The sequence below is a fragment of the Podarcis liolepis genome (genome assembly GCF_965112155.1).
Source record: "Podarcis liolepis genome assembly, chromosome: 8".
Lineage (NCBI taxonomy): Eukaryota > Metazoa > Chordata > Lepidosauria > Squamata > Lacertidae > Podarcis > Podarcis liolepis.
The window spans coordinates 44,835,789-44,853,004 of record NC_139560.1 but is presented as its reverse complement, the minus strand read 5'-3'; the positions used below and the strand labels follow the sequence as shown (position 1 = coordinate 44,853,004).

Below are 17,216 nucleotides of genomic sequence, written 5' to 3'. Positions count from 1 at the left end.
GTACAGTCATGAATTATAACTGAGCATGGGAGCGAGTTCTTACTGCCTGTCGCACAGCAAATATAGTGTTCCATTTTCCTGCACAATCACCTTTCACCTTGACAAACTCAAAGCAAAGCAAAATGCACTGCTAATATTTAATGGTACAGCATTTCTCTACATGGTATGGTATATATCTGCAGGAAGACACGCACAGACAGAGCGAGAAACTACCATTCAAAGACTGATATGCACCCTATGTTTTGCTGATGTGTTTAGTAGAATAAATACACTACAAAACTAGGAAAGCAGCGGGGGGTGGGAGGAGCTGCCTTTTGACGCTGTACATTGAAGTATCGTGTGAAGATGATATTTTGTGCCCTCAGGACCAGTGCAAGATGTTTTTCTTCCTGAGGGTGGAGCAGCAAACATTGTCTCCCCCTCACTCTTGCCAAGTACCCTCTGTGAACCTTCCTGAGACCTCCAGATATAGGGCGGTATATAAATTCAACAACAACAACAACTCTAAAGTGCAAATTGTTTTGGCTTCTGAAGCAGAAAACGCCACAAACACTTCTGTCCCTCCTTTGAGGAAAAATATAGTGACAATTAACTAAACAGCTAATAATTTTCTCCCCTTTCATGACACTCAAAATCAGCTACCTGGGGCAAATGTCTCACTCTGCCTAATAGAAGAGCTGGCCTAAATTTTTCATGTAGCAGAAATAAATTACCTGTATGCACCGCCCAGAGAAGATCCAGAGGTAAATGCAACTTACTTAGGAAAATACTTTCAAATATGCAGAGGGATCTATAGTAAAAAGCCATGGCTTGATCAAAAGCTAACTCACAAAACAAATTCTAAATAAAACCTGAAACCCTATCCTAAGACAAGCCTTACGTAGCTAGCCCTGTTGCCCTTCTATACTGACGGGACAGTGGACACTGTTAGAGAAAAACATATAACACAGAACCAATGCTGAATCCCATTGTCATGCTAAACTATGCCAATAGACAGGGCACCATGCCACTATGGAGACCTCACTGAAGTGGAACCATTATTAAGCAATGCCACATTGTGGAAAGTGTGCCCAACCCTCAGCTCTGAGTTGGACTATTTTAAAAGCCAACACAGATCAACAATGACAGGAAGGCAGGAAGGCATTAAACCATGTAAACCACGTGAAACTTGACCAGCAGGGCGAGCAAGACTCTGCCATGTATAAGTTTGATTCTTTTAAAGAAGAAAGCCAGGACTTAAATTTAACTCATATGTAAATGATTAAGGCTGCTATTCTATCACCTCCTACCAGGAAGTAAGTCTCATTGAGCTCAACGGGGCTTTCTTTTATGTAGACTTGTACAGGATCGCACCGTAAGTACGGAATTTAGCAGAAGAGAGGAAAGGCAATGGTCAGGAATCAGCTGTGCCACAAAGAGTCCTTTGTTTGAGTTATTTTACACGTTAATCAGTCTTAAAGCCGCAAATAAAATGCTCTGAGAATAAAGTCACGCCAAGCCCACTTCTTTATAGAATTTCTGGGACATGCTCCTTCATGAAATACTTGCCATGCTGTTACAAAATGATTGTATTTACATTTTTTTAAAAAAGAAAAAGATTCTGTACATCTCATCCCCAGAGAGAGCCATCCACTGCCAAATTGTATTGCCCTCAGTGCAGTCATCAATGGAAAAGATTTGTTGTTGTAGGCAGTTTAAGAATTCCACCACTTTTAAAGGGGGCGTTTATCCTGCCTTTCACTTTCGTTTAAAGCTTCAGTGTTCCCTGTTCTAAATGACAGCACCGCAAGCACTGCTTTTAAGCGCGATTCATCTTGCCTACCACATCTCAGGTTTTTACACAGAGCACCACTCTCTCTCCAACAATGGAGTCTTACTCCTTCATAGCTCCAGGGCAGAGACTGTTACTAGCTGTAGACTTGCCGCCAAATATCACAATAAAGGATACAAATGTGAATTCCTCTTAAAATACAGGTTTGGCTCTGGAAAATATCTTGCTCTAGCATACCCTGTCAATAGCAAACAATAGATCTTTCAAGATACACAGCAGCCTTTCTGTGTCTGAAACAGTCATATAAAACAATGCATCACAGCATCCCCCACCCTGTTTAGATTAAGGGTTGATTGTGATTAGATTCAGATTTATGCTTCTCCTATTCTAAGCCTCATGTTTTCTGTTTACTCTTGGTTTGCTAATGATGCTTCATAATCCTTATAAAACGCATACCCAAAGAAGGCTGCCTTGGCAAAATATTTGATGGTATAGGAAAACTGTCACTAATAATTATCCCCATTTTACAGACAGAAAGCAGAAGCAGAGTTTGTCATGACAGCAGCAATTCCAGAATGGGGATTTATGGATACATCATGCTGCCATTTACTGCAGGAAGCACCTTGCTATGATTTCATCTGCTTGTGTCCAGGCGACTGCAGTTTTTCCTGGCTAAGAGGTGAAATCTCTATCTCCACAGTAAGGACAGGACAGCAAGGCACCTCTTTCAGCAGTAGGTCAAAATGCCCCTGGGAGCACTTCACAACAGAATGAACATCCTGCTTCTTCTGACTCATATCATAGATGAAAAGGAGGGGAAAGGACACAAAGAGAATGAAAGAAGTCAAAGAAATCTCTTAACATAAAGAATAAGAAACTATAGAATATAGTGGTACCTCAGGTTAAGAACTTAATTTGTTCTGAAGGTCCGTTCTTAACTTGAAACTGTTCTTAACCTGAGGTACCTGTTCTTAACTTTAGCTAATAGGGCCTCCCGCTGCCGCCACGCGATTTCCATTCTCATCCTGAAGCAAAGTTCTTAACCCGAGGTACTATTTCTGGGTTAGCGGAGTCTATAACCTGAAGCGTCTGAAATCTGAAGTACCACTGTAGACCGATCCAAACAATGAAAAGAAAAACAATCAGTTTTTCAAAGGTGGGGAGCCCAAATAAATGTCATAGGTGGCTTGGTCAAGCTATTCTCCTATCTATAATATATACTGACTAATTGCCACCCCCTTGGTCCAGAGCAAGCCATTTTGCTATCTGAGCAAGATGGGGCCTGCCTCTGCTGTACCCCTGAGCACCAGAGGCCTCTACCTACTGTAGACCAGTGGTAGCTAATGGGAAGCCTTCCAGATGCTTGTGGACTACAACTCCTACCACCCCCAGGCAGCACAACCAACAATAAGGGATGGTGGGAGTTGTAGTCCAACAACATCTGGAGGGCACCATGTTGGCTGTTCCTGCTATAGACACTGCAGATGAGCCAAATAACAGGGCTTTGTCAAAAAATCCAGCCAGTAGTTGCTGGCAACAGGAGCTCCAGCAGCAGGGCAGTCACTAGCAAAAGGTGCCCATTTTCTGGAGGGCTCGTGGTGGTGGCTTCCAGAGGTGGCAGCAGGGAGCTTCTTCCGATGCCCCTTTCAAGCTGCTGCCTTAGACAAGTGGCTCGGTGTACCTCATGTATCTACCAAACTGCAGAGGCATCAGAAATAGATGCTGGAGTTACCCAGGAAGGATGTGCTGCTGCTACAGCAGCGGTGTCCTCAGTGGCTTCTGACCGCTGCTGAAGATACTGAGCGCTAGCTTTCCCATAGGACAACAGGAACATCACCACAACACTGGCTTCTGATGTTAATTGTGAATGTTATGCCCCAGGTTTAGTGTTCTTAAGTCTGGGAGCAAAAATGGAGAACGTATTATTATGCCTAGAGAACAGTTGTGTGTAGACTGCAAGACTATCGATTCTGCCTCAACCTGCTTCCCTCATGGAGCAACCAAAGAGGAACCAGAGCTGGGGTCTAATGATACACTGGTGCTGTTCATAGTCAGGACCATAAATCCAACTGACAGCTTCTAGCCAGCACCACCTCTGCTGCCACCGTGCCCATAGAAATGGAATTCTTGGGGACTTGTAGCTTTTTTTACACGTGCAAACCAGCACCAAACAAACCTTTTGAATGTCTGCCTCTGTTGCTGACAATCCAGTCAAGAGATAGTGAACAAGTTCCAATGTTGCCAGGACACAGCCCTCTGTCCCATAAAAAAAAAGACATCTTGTTGGGGTGCTGCCTGACACAGCACTACCATTGCTTTTGAGCTCCAGAGTGACACATTACTTTCTGCTTGCTGAAATATACATGCTGTTGAAGGGGTTCTGTTTAGCTTATTGGAGATAACAGAGAGTGGCAGGAGGTGTCAAGTCTACATTCTCCCTGGTAGTGATCGCTTTGGCTATCTTTCCAGCATTCCAAGTCCTAGGCACATGTGGAAGGCACCTAAGAACTCATGAAGGACAAAGCAAAAATTATTCAACATCTTTATCAACGACTTGGATGATGGACTCAAGGGCATCCTGATCAAATTTGCAGATGACACCAAACTGGGAGGGGTGGCTAACACCCCAGAGGACAGAATCACACTTCAAAACTACCTTGACAGATTAGAGAACTGGGCAAAAACAAACAAGATGAATTTTAACAGGGAGAAATGTAAAGTATTGCACTTGGGCAAAAAAATGAGAGGCACAAATACAAGATGGGTGACACCTGGCTTGAGAGCAGTACGTGTGAAAAGGATCTAGGAGTCTTGGTTGACCACAAACTTGACATGAGCCAACAGTGTGACGCGGCAGCTAAAAAAGCCAATGCAATTCTGGGCTGCATCAATAGGAGTATAGCATCTAGATCAAGGGAAGTAATAGTGCCACTGTATTCTGCTCTGGTCAGACCTCACCTGGAGTACTGTGTCCAGTTCTGGGCACCACAGTTCAAGAAGGACACTGACAAACTGGAGGGCAACCAAAATGGTCAAAGGCCTGGAAACAATGCCTTATGAGGAACGGCTAAGGGAGCTGGGCATGTTTAGCCTGGAGAAGAGGAGGTTAAGGGGTGATATGATAGCCATGTTCAAATATATAAAAGGATGTCACATAGAGGAGGGAGAAAGGTTGTTTTCTGCTGCTCCAGAGAAGCGGACATGGAGCAATGGATCCAAACTACAAGAAAGAAGATTCCACCTAAACATTAGGAAGAACTTCCTGACAGTAAGAGCTGTTCGACAGTGGAATTTGCTGCCAAGGAGTGTGGTGGAGTCTCCTACTTTGGAGGTCTTTAAGCAGAGGCTTGACAACCATATGTCAGGAGTGCTCTGATGGTGTTTCCTGCTTGGCAGGGGGTTGGACTCGATGGCCCTTGTGATCTCTTCCAACTCTATGATTCTATGATTCTATGAAAAAAAGTTATTGAGACCCATTAAAGCCCTCCCTTTAAACAGTGTCACTAGAGCAAAACCAACTTTGGGAATGAAAACTCAAATATAAGAGAGACAATTTGCAGTGTTAACTTTTCACTTCTAAAACACGGGAGATTTTGTTTCATCAGACCCTTCTGATATGTGGAACGCAAGGCTTTCGTTCCAGCACGTGCTTGGATCATCTAGAGGTTTGCAGCAGTACTTTGGGAGGTAATAAGTTTCAACATGCAGTTTCTGAATGGGGAAATCTTAAGTGAGGACAATGGAGCCAGGGCTGGTGGGAGAGGAGAAGGGAGGGAGAACTAGTCATGAGGCTCTTTAATACAGTAATCATGGGTGCTTCAAAAGTCACCCTGGTGACAGTCCTAGAAATGGCCATCTGTTGTCAACTATGAGTCAGATGAAGGGTAATCTAAGGTCAGTTCTTGGTCTCTAACAGCAGGGAAATGAAAGGGAAGAAAAAGCTGTAGAATGAAGAGATGGTGATTCACGCTTAGCGTAGGAAAACTACTTACTATTATAGGTTGCATTAGGTGGTCAAACATAACTGAGCTGTTAGAGGATATATACAAATACAAATGGAAAGCTTAACTCTACCCAGCTAATATTGTTTTGCTATGCATATTTAGCCTACTCCCAAGTCTAAAGGCTGTGTTCAGAAGATTTTTGTTCCAAATTAATTAGTCCAGAATAAATACTGCACCCTCAAACAACATTTTCAAAATCATCCAATTAAGATTAGTTTCCTTTAATCACCCTTCTGTTCATGTTATAAGGGGTTTTTAAAGAATTACAAAAAGGGTGAATTGATGACTCTTCCAGCAGATACTTACAGAAGCATTTCAATCAGGATCTTTCATCTTAGATTAAACAAATTAGAGTATTTTTCACCATGCTATCTGTTTAGTGCTTTTTCAAGAGTGGAGTGAAAAAGGCTCATCAGCTTAATCAGTCTGTGGTGAACAAAAGCATGGTTAACATTTGTTAAGGGGTTAATTAATTTGTAATATATTAATGCTCGTTCACAGGAAAAGGTATATGTTTATATAGTGAAGAGCCAATTCAATGCTGGTACTGAGTGGTCTGAACTATTTTCTAAGTTAGTATGCAATCTGGAAACGTCTGGATTGAAGACATTGCTGGCCCTGTAGAAAGGCTCTGAGCATACAAGGCAAGGCTCAGGAATCTCTTTGGTCTTGTGTGCTGCACAGAATTCTGAACCAAGCCCAGATATTAGTCCGGCCCAATTGGAATCCTGAAGCATAAGCAAAACATGCCAGAGTAAGCTCCTCCCAAGACAATGCTTTTGAGCAAACAATCTTTGGTTTCCTGTAGGGCAGGAGACGGGGGCAAGGGAGGGATTCAGAGGGCTCTCTGAGGAATGTCATGATCAGGCTTTGTTCCGCTTTTGCTGTTGGGCTCTCCTTTAATTTGGATGGGATTTCCTCTATGTTTTGAAAGGTGGAGTTAAGTTGCTTATGTCTTTTGAATGCATGCAGGTCCAACAGAAAGTTACTGAAATTCCTCAACTTCCCTTGGAATTTCTACAGGCGTTCCTCCAAAGGTGGGGCCTCCAGTTTCACTCTCAAAACTTAAAAATGTCACTGGGCTGTTACATGGATGTTACATGTTTCTTACATACAGTGGGTACACGTAAATTGCTATAGCTAAATAACATTTTCCTAGTTATGCCTATTTGCATTTTGTGCAAGTGATAGTGCAATTATTGTTTCTATATGAAAATTGGATTCCCTTCCTCCACCATATCCTGCTTCTCTCAACTGCTTTAGCAAATTAAGATTACCTTGATGACTGGTCTTTACATTTGCTGCAGGAAATACTGTACTCACTGACCTAACGTATTTCTTTTTTAAACTTAGACCAACAGGCCCAGCCCTCCCATAATGCACACTAGACTTTCCGCTATCTCATTTGAACAATGAAATAAATCCACTACTGGCAACGCAAAACAGCATACCTTCCAACATCTCTCTGGTGAAAATAGGGACATCCCATTCCATAATTGTAATAATTTTGCTATTTATACCCCACACATCTTTCTGGGTTGCCCGAGTCTCTCTGGGCAGCTTCCAACATATACAAAAACATAAAACATTAAACATTTTTTAAAAATCTTCCCTATACAGGATTGCCTTGAAACGGCTCAGGGGTCAGATAACCCCATACCCTCCAACATTTCTCCAATGAAAATAGGGACAACCCAAGGAAAAGGAGGACATTCCGGATCAAATCAGAAACCGGGGCGGCTTCTCTAAATCGGGGATGTCCCTGGGAAACAGGGATACTTGGATAACTTGGGTCTGCAACAGTCATGCCACCAAATCAAAGTACAATTTAGAAGCATCAGCACTCTTCAGCTAAGCAACTCCTAAAAATAAAAAACATAGCAAGCATAAAAAACCTTTAAAAATAGGCAAAACACAGTTCAACAAGGCAAAACACAACAAAGAAACACACAAAGAGGAGCTAAGCAGAGATTGTTAGTAGTTATGAACATTGCAACTAATGCAACATTTTTTTAATGGTTTCAGTTTAATATGGGATATTGAACTGATTTTTTCAGTCTAAGATGCTCAATTGAACCTCTTTCAACAACTGGAGCTCTGAAGAAAAAGGAGTCATTCTATATGCTATTACAAGAATCCCTGTGAAAAAAAGAAGCCAGTGCATAAGACACAGCTAAGCTATTTAATCATTTTACGTCCTCATTGTACAATGTGACTGACACATCAGATCTAGTTGATTTTACAAGGGGCTATAAATATTCACACCCTAATGAACCACCTACCCACTGGGAGTGATTATATTTGAATAGGCCAATCAAATAAGGTTGGGTTCACACAATCCAGATCAGGAAGTTTCTTTTTCAGAAAAGAATTACCTTATGAAAGACTAATATGGCTCTAAAGTCCTTTAATCCCCAGGGGAGAAATGGAACAGTGGAAGGAATTTAAAACATGTTCCTTTAGTCATGTCATTCATACATTTTCAGGTTCCCGCCCCCCAAACATTTTTGTAACAAACTCTCTTGTACCAAAGTACAACTACGTTAACTGTTTGGGGAAAAGGACTGCCAAGAAAACTGGAGACCTCTTTTATGTACAGATGTTTTCAGGCATCCCTGAGGGGACAATATCATGATTACTCTTCAGATGTCCTTGGTAATTTCACCTCTACGTAAACAGAGACTAAAGAAAAACCCTACTTCAAATTTCAAATGCAATCTTTAAAACTCTGCAAAATAAAAGGTTTTCACCACAATAAAATTAATATAACAAGACTAGAAAGTTAATTGAATGAGGCACTATTTTCTTGTGTTGTCACATTTGGAATCCTGCTGACTTATACCTGGGAAGACGTGTTTCTTTTTATTTGTGAAGTTTGCTGTGGCAGAATATGATGATCCCCAGCTAGTGTTTAAATTCTAATAAGTTATATGCTAGGCCTCAACCTTGCCTGGAACTCATGAGAAGAAAACAGGTTGTGGTTGCTTAGCGATGATGGAAAAACACTTGGAACATGGTCTGAAAGCAGGTTCCAAGTCTGAGCCCTGGTGCAAAGGAAGACCTCTCTCCAGTCTATGATATATTTGGGGATATCACTTGGTTCTTAGAAATATTCTCTACCATATTGAAGAAGCCTGTTTGCCTACCACAGCTGACTGAAATTATCATATTTAAGCACTGAGTTCACACATTAGTTAGTGGAAGTGGTGGCAATCAGCACTTTCTTGAGAGCTGGGGCACTTTGATGTAGGTTATGGCATTATGAGAATTCCTAAATTCAGGTGCTTATGTCTGGAGCGCTGAATAACACCGTGCCTCTTTTTCTGTTATAAATAGCAGCTGCTGATGCTCAAGACCTCTGAAAAATTAAGGCTATAATATATGAAAATGTTGGCCTAAAGCTGAGTGATGTTAATTGGATTTCAGGTAGATTTCCTTTCAAAGGAGGAGAACAGATAAGATATTCCTTACTGGATGCATAATCACAGCTGGCCTCCAGGGCCTGAAAACCAGTGGCTGCTCCCCCTCTTCCCAATGACTCCGGGGATCTTGAAATGTCAAATCTAATCCTTTGCTTCATTTAAAAAAAAATCTTAGCCTTTTTCCTTGTGAAGATATCCTTGAAAATTTAAATTGATCGCTTGAGTTGAAAGTTTAGAATGCTTCACCCCTTCCTGCTATTTATTATCATAGAAGAAATATTAAGCATGGTACTGTTGACTCCATGTCCACCATAATCTCTTTCTTAGAGGTTTTATTGGAAGGTCTCTCATAGTCTCCGTCTAGAAATTAAACACAAGCAACTTCTCCCCTAAGGAGTGGCAGCTCAATAGCTTGAGTAATAGTATCATTAGAGCTGATCAAGCGCAAGCAACGTCATTTCAACCATGTAACCTTTTGGCTGACCCAGAAGAGACCCAGGTTGGCTGCAGCTCTTGAAATTAGCAGGATAATAATCTAGTGAAAGATCTGCTTGGATGGATCTCTGTATCAATTTGGGCTGTCGTGGAGGGTGCGATACACCACCCAGAGTGTGATGAAATACCCTTTCAGACATTGCTGTTTCAGTTATAAGGGATTTCTTAATATGCTCCTCTTGGCTTCCAGGAGGGCAGTAACATTGTTGACAACCTGACCTTTCCTTGAAAATCTCTAAGATAGGAAATTAACACAGTCCTCCTAAGCAAGTGCATTGCCAAACCGTTGCCCATGTTTATAATTCCCACCTGCCTTACTGTCCTTCCTTTTCCTTCTATCCTCATCTGAAAACTGCCAACAAATCACCATTCTTTTAGAATTGCCTCCTATAATGTGTTTTCTTTTCATGTCACAATGATTCTCCCATCCTTCCCTTATCTGTAAAGTTGTGACGTTTTCCTCCCGTTTGTTAGCTAATGTTTAACATTAGCTAATGTTGAAAAATACTGCATATGTTGTACCAAAATCCAATTGTAAATGATTCAGAATAATTAGATAATAATCTCATGGAAAACTTCTCACGATGTTCACACACCAAACCCCAGGCTGCAGTGGCAATCCATTTTGAAAAACCATTATTTCTAGTGTATCTACGCCAGACGATTTCCTAAAAGTCAACTTTGAGAAAGCTCTACCTTCACTCATCACAGACAAGGATGAACTTCTCAGTAACTGAAGGGACATTCACAGGCAAAATCAGCTTTTGTGCCTTTTATTAGTGGCAGACTAAGACTATTGTTCTTTTTATAAAAAATATATATAGGCTCTGTATTTGAGGTGTCTAGATTCACAAGTCCTTTAGCAGGGGGAGAAGCTACATCCATTTCAACACAGGAATGCATAAGTTACAACCTTTAAGAACATCTCATTAAGAAGAAAAAAAAGCATCATTACATGTGAATACTTTTGTAAAATGGGAAGTGGTTCAGAATCTTAATTTTCAGCAGGTGTAACAAAAACCATTCTTGGCAAATCTATAGCTGCTATGTGCGAGCAACGGAGAGACCTTTTAAAATAAATTCTAACTTCATGTAAGAGCTCTAGACTTGCTTTTCTGTTTCTCTCTGGAGAACTAATGTGTCCCAATGAAAGCAAAATATGGGTTTACAAATGAACACTAGGGACTCAAGAATTCTACTTTTAACAAAAGACAAAGCTTTCTTCTAAGTTCAAGAGCAGGACTGCCAGATGAGATTAAGCCCTGACATGGAGATTTCTGCATGGAATATTCAATCTATCAGGGGCAGGGGGGAGAGAGAGACTATGTAGTATAATAATTAAAACAATTGATTTTTAATACCTTTTGTACATTTGCTATTTGCATAGTAATATGATTGCTACCTCTTGGTTCTACCACTCACCCAAGAACAGTTTAATTTTGACCTGACTATTTCAGGAGCCTGAAAGAGACATCAATAAAGACCACTTCTTCACACATTACATCTTTTAAAATTCGTCTAAAATGTGTTAAGTTTACACTTAAAAATGTAATATGTGGATGCAGTAAATGTGTATTTGTAATTGAATACATCTTACTGTCACACTAATCAGAGAGCACAGATTAGTCACAGCAGCCTGTTAAGTAAATACTCAAGGGCAATGCAAATCCAGGTTTGCTGCCTTGTAATGTGTGAAATGACCCTAATGGGGATCTGTAGGTGGAAGTGCAAAGTTGCAATTAGAGAAAGGGTTTGCACTTACACAAACACACTTTTGTTGTCACTCTCGTGGTGTGTGTGGCGCACCTCTTCTCTACAACTGACGAGCAGGGACAAAGGAAAAGGTGGGTTTGTTGAGAAGATTGATGTATGTGGATGGTATTTGTGAATAGATGCAGGCCCTCAAAGAAGATTATTTTCTTTTGCTCCAGCTGATCATCATCTCCTTCAGCTGTGACAGAGTGCAAGACAGGAGAGGTGCAGCGCAAGCCCTGGGCCTTGACTGGAGGCTTTTAAAGGTATAGGCCTCTTCCCCAAGCTGCAACTTGCCAGTTTTATACATGAACCCTTTAATAAAGCTTTCAGTTCTCACACAGGAATATCCCTGTACTCCCAAGTTACAGCTGCCTTCTCAAAGTCTCCAACTGTGTCTCAGCAGAGAACCCAGAAGCTGTATTGGGGGCGGGCGGGGGGGGGGTTGCAGCTGAAGGGTTAGCATGTCAGGCCAGTTGTACCAATACAAATTCAAAGCACTTGAAATGGACAGCGCTTCCCTCAGATCCTTCCATGGTCAGAATCAAGACTGTTGGCAACTCCAACTACGACTCAAGTTCAGTTATCACTTCCTCCAGAGCGGAAGACGTAAGTAAAATTATACTCCTGTGCACTTGTTTCTTTCTTTGTGATGCTACAAACTCTGCAGTTCAAACCACAGTTTACCTTTTTGTAATCAGGGCAAAGGATGAATCTACAAGACCTATCATCCTCCTTCAAGTCTGCAGCACAGAAATGTGTTCTGATGTAGCCTCCCTAGCAGTTCTTAAGATGCAGCTTGGACAGTCTTACATATGGGCTAACTGCAAATATGCCTGTCTACTGACCATCCCTAAGCTCAATTCCGATGAAGCATCATTGCACTTCACAGAAACCAGTCCTATGGATCCACCACGCGAACACCTTTGGTGAAGAATACATACTACAACCATCTCTACTGAAACCCCTTCAATAAGCTGAGTACCTGCAGTTCTGTTTGGAAGAAGAACTTCTGTGGGCACTGTGTGCAGTCATAGATCTTGTCTTCTTGTCCATGGGCCGAAAAAATATGTTGCTGCAACTTGTTGGCTTGAACAAACACTGCAACATTAAAAAGAAAAAGTTTTATACATGGAAAGACTTTTTTGTGAACATTTCCTCATTAACTCACAGCAATTGCAAAGGGTACAATTATCCAAGAACCCTGTAATTTCTGATTATACTGTTGCTATAATAGGCACCAGCCACGATTGCTCAGCTCTACATCCAAGTCCTAATTTTCTTTTCTTTGTAAAAGAACTGTGCTTATATGTCTGGTAAAAACATAATCAAATACTGTTTCAATCTCAAACACTCAGAAATGTACCTTTCCCCTCGCCACAATAATTTCAGATTGCACCACAATGTGCTGAACATCAAAAGCAACATTTGAAAATAAACAAATCCTTGCTACTGTGAAATATGGAAGCGACAGATACAAAAGCACAAAAACACACACCCGCTATTTTTATTTATTTATGCATTTGCCCAAAACTTAAATCTAGCAAACTATTTCTGTATTTAAATGTGTTAATGTTAAAATTATATCCCACAGCTACTTTGGGGCAATGTCTATAAACGTAAAACACAACTGCAGGTAAATTCTCTTTGGATACTTTAAGATCAACTCTGAATACACACTGAATGCAAGGGTTTCAATAATATAAACATGTTCAATTTTAATGACTACAAAACAAGGCCCTAAGACTGTGTAACAGTTTACCTAGGAGACATACTATTAATAATTAAATTGTATATGCCAGAGGCAGTGTTTGGGTTGGCAGCACTGACTTCTGATGGATGCCTGGTGCACTGTGACCTAAAAAAAGTTTGCATCTACAATATTAATCTGTATAGGCAGGGAAAGGATTTATTAAAGACGTTGGCATTTAACTTTGACTCCATTCCTAATCATTAAAATAATTCTAATTGAATGCCAAAAAAAAAGAAAAGAGAAAAGAATTAGAATAGGGTTCTTGTGAGTCATACATTTTAATCACATTTCTCATTACCTTAAAAAGGATTGTATTCCATTTTCCATATAAAACTTGTATTGGTGATTTTTGGTTTTGTTAATATTCTACACACTAAAATAATTTAATAGCATATTACTCATAAAACATCGTTGTTTATGATTAATGTGCTGTGTCTATTTACCCCATCAGCAAAAATGGAAAATGGGTTTCTTTATACATTTTACAGGGCCACTGGCTGAAATATTAAAGGATTATTGTTATTATTATTATTTTAATCAGGGAACTTATTTATGGTGAGAACCACAAGTAGGGTTGCTTTTCATACACTTTTTTGTACACTGTTGTTTTTTAAAAATCCATCCTAAACTTAACTCTTTGAATCACAAGCTGTATTAAGGGAATAAAGGGGGGAAACGCTTACACACACACACACACACACACACACAGCAAAGTCCTGTACAATTAATGCAAAAACTAAAATGCAAAAGAAATGCTTGAAGGAATTATTGAACCCAGATGCCTGACAGGCATACGGTTGAAAGCAAAACTATCTACAGCCTCAGACATCATTACTGCAAGCTGTGTAGTGAAAATTAACTAAATTGTTATAATGCAGGAAAACATGTCTAACTTGAATATGGGAAGGTAATAGTCAGTAGCAACAACTTCAACCAACAGAAGAGAAATCTTACTTTAATTTGGCTCTCGGAGTGGATGCCTGCATTTTATTGGGAATGGAGCTGCCAAACAAGAAGGACTAATACGAAAGTACTAAGGGTCATGTTTTCTTTTCAAAGTGCATCAGTGGAGAACAAAAACCCCAAATTGCTTCCCGTTGATAGAGAGCTGTGCAAACCGCTGATTTTCCTCTTTTAGAAAAAAGAAATCCTGCATTTATTCACTATGATTCAGGGTATAATTTTAAGGTGCATTATTGCTGTCAAACATAAAAGGTCTGTATGCAGTCTTTATGGTTTAATTTTCAGCGACAGTTGCAGGTTTATGCTTCTTCCAGTATGTCAGTGTGTTTTGTACCCCTACCAGGATGGTAGGGGAGCTTGTCTTATTGGCAATAGATAGGCCTATAAACAGCAAATGCCTGAGGTTTCTCACAACAATGGAAAGGAAGGCATGGTTCCAAGTCATGATTCCTGGAGCATCAATTACCTCTGGTTGTGGGGAAGCGGTAACATGGGAAGGGGGCTTGAGGAGGTGGTAGTGCGAAGCTGATTTACGGTGGGGATAAGGCAAGAGTGGAAGAGTACAGAGGTACAGAAGTAAGGAAAATGCACTTGATAGTTTCCTTGAGGGTATGGTTACCAGATGTCCCCATTTCCCGGGGACAGTCCCCAGATTTACAAATCTGTCCCCGGACAAAATCCGTCCCTGGAATGTCCCCAGATTTATATTTTAAGTGTTGTAGATTTATTAGTAGGGAATGAATGTTGTGTGATTGGTTCAATGGCACAAGGCACATCATATGGGGACATCTGGCAAGGCAAAATGGTGGGCGCCACGGCAGCAAGCAGCTCTTTAAGCCAGCCAGAGCCAACTGCGCTACGAGGCTGGCTCCAGGCTGCTGAGACTGCCACTGCTGCCACCACTGCCGAGAGGGAACCGGGGACGCCTGGCATATCAACTGGAGGAAACACTGACAGCCCCCCCCCCCCCCCGCGCGCGCAACCCGAATCGAGCCAGGAGCGAGAGCACCAGGCCACCTGGCCGACTGCCCAGTGGCGCTCTGAGGCCAGAAAACCCCCAGAGGCGACGCAGGGAGAAGGAGGAGAGGAGAAGGAGAAGGAAGAGAGAGAAAGAGGAAGGAGGAAAAAAAAATGGGATCCCCAACCTTGCAGCCGCTTAGGAAAGGTAGGAGAGCACTGGGAGGGCAAGGACATGTGGCCAAGCCCAGGCGTGACCCGAGCCTACTCCATGGCGGCTAGCACTCCAAGAGAGCAGTCTGGGGCCCAGAGGAAGGCCGTGCGACAGATGAGACCATAGAAGAGAAGATATTACTGCTTAATTTAAAGGTGTCCCTGGATTCTTGGAAAAAAATCTGGTAACCTTCTTTGAGGGAGTACACAACGGCAAGCACATCATTTAGTCACAGCAGAAGCATCAGATGGTAGCTGACGTTATATGAAGGCAGTTTTCATAAACAAAACGTCAGAGAGATCTATATAGAGTGTTCAGTAGAGGTGTTGTGCTGCAAGTAACTGTGGGTGAAGCAACATGTTGTTTAATACATAGCTGTAAACTGTGTGTGTGTGTTTAAATTCAGAAGTGGGAGGGGCCATCTGGATGAGGTGTCAGCACACATGGAAGGAAGGCTTAATCATCTCCTCCACAGCCACAACTCCTTCCCCAGGAAACCTCCTCCCTGCAGCAGTAAAAAAGGTTCACATTGGTACCAAAGGGGAGCTTTATTTATCCGCTTATTGGCAAAACGTAAATACTGCTTATTGAAAGAAAACGCTAAGAGGTTTACGTAAAATGTAAAAAATGTTCATTAAAATAGCAATTAAAGCAGCAATTAATAGGGGACATAATAAAATTATAAAAATATAGATAAAAAGCAAGGTTGTTTTTTTTAAAAAAAACCACACATCTATGACTATGGAGACGTTGTAGCTTCTCATTCTTATTGTTTGTTTTCTTGCTTATAGAAAATCCTTTAAAAAGGCGTTAAAATGTTACATGTCTGGGTAGGCTTGCTTCAACAAAAAAGCTTTTAGCAGCTATTGAAAACTGTACCACCCAGACTTAGATCAGATCTGCACGTTTATACCCAAAATATTATAAACAATGTGTAGTTTGATGTGCTGTGCTGAATACTTGAGGGATAAACATGGTGAATCTGATCTAAGTCCGGGTATATGTAGAAGATCCCCTACCACCTCAAATGTCAGCAATTAACAGTGGCTTCTTGGGTCAACATATGCCTGGTTCAACATGCAGACATGAAGACACAGAAGCCAATCAGCTTAAATGGAGCATGACTTGAGAATGCACTGCTGAAAACAAGCCCCACAGACACGTGATCTTCCTTTGAGAATGTATGTACATCAGATAGGAATGTAGCGGGATACAATGGGGATTCATCTCACTTTATGGTTAGAGCAGTGTGGCATGTGGAAGATGAGATACAGTAGAGGGGAGGAAACAGGCAGAAATCAGAACCTTCTGCTCAGCACATGGGTCTCTGGAACCCACCCTATTGATACGATAAAAACATATTTTGTGTGAGGTGTGCTTGTAAAAGCAATTCAGGTAGATGGAGGTCCAATCTTTTTGCACTCTTGACTTTTAAAATAATTCCTAATCAGTACCACTAATGAGCACAAATCTAATACTTGCATGCAAGCTGACCTGAAGTCAATGTCTGGCATAAATGGCACCATTTGAGAATGTGCATGAATAAAACGAACAGTTCCTGAATACTCACCTGTAAAGCAGACTGGACATTTGAAGGTCCCTCCCATTCCTTCAAAGCTGTGTTCTATCAGATGGCACTGTAGTTTGGCAGGAGAATCAAATGTCTGGTTGCAGAGCTTGCACTCGTGGTTTAGTCCTTCATCTAGTGGGGAAAATATGAGAAAAGTTTATTGTCACTTGTGATGCTTGAAACCCAATCTCTTGCTAAAGAATTCCAGGATTAGATTTTATGCAGGATCATGAATGATATACTTCATGTACTAAGCAGCTTTTCATCTTGTTCCAATCAGCAACCGCTACACCTCCCCAAATATTTATTCACTAA

General features: G+C 41.1%; 2 protein-coding genes across 25 annotated transcripts in view; one reads left to right on the top strand and one right to left on the bottom strand.

Annotated features, from left to right (window-relative positions):
• The window catches only part of LOC310713520 (uncharacterized protein), a 145,593-nt gene extending 135,530 nt beyond the window's left edge, over window positions 1-10,063 (top strand). The window contains exon 6 of one of the 2 annotated variants that reach the window (XM_083517827.1): window positions 5,377-10,063. In XM_083517827.1, coding sequence (XP_083373953.1) covers window positions 5,377-5,462 — 86 coding nt within the window. In that variant the 3' untranslated portion in view covers window positions 5,463-10,063. Of the gene's footprint in view, window positions 1-2,301; window positions 2,757-5,376 lie in introns of those variants that run through there. The other variant, XM_083517828.1, reaches the window with a different exon arrangement.
• The window catches only part of ZNF521 (zinc finger protein 521), a 304,344-nt gene that overhangs the window by 24,489 nt on the left and 262,639 nt on the right, over window positions 1-17,216 (bottom strand). For all 23 annotated transcript variants that reach the window (XM_083517666.1, XM_083517664.1, XM_083517665.1 and 20 more), the window contains 2 exons: window positions 16,902-17,033; window positions 12,430-12,545 (listed from right to left, as the gene is read on the bottom strand). In XM_083517666.1, coding sequence (XP_083373792.1) covers window positions 12,430-12,545; window positions 16,902-17,033 — 248 coding nt within the window. The remainder of the gene's footprint in view (window positions 1-12,429; window positions 12,546-16,901; window positions 17,034-17,216) is intronic.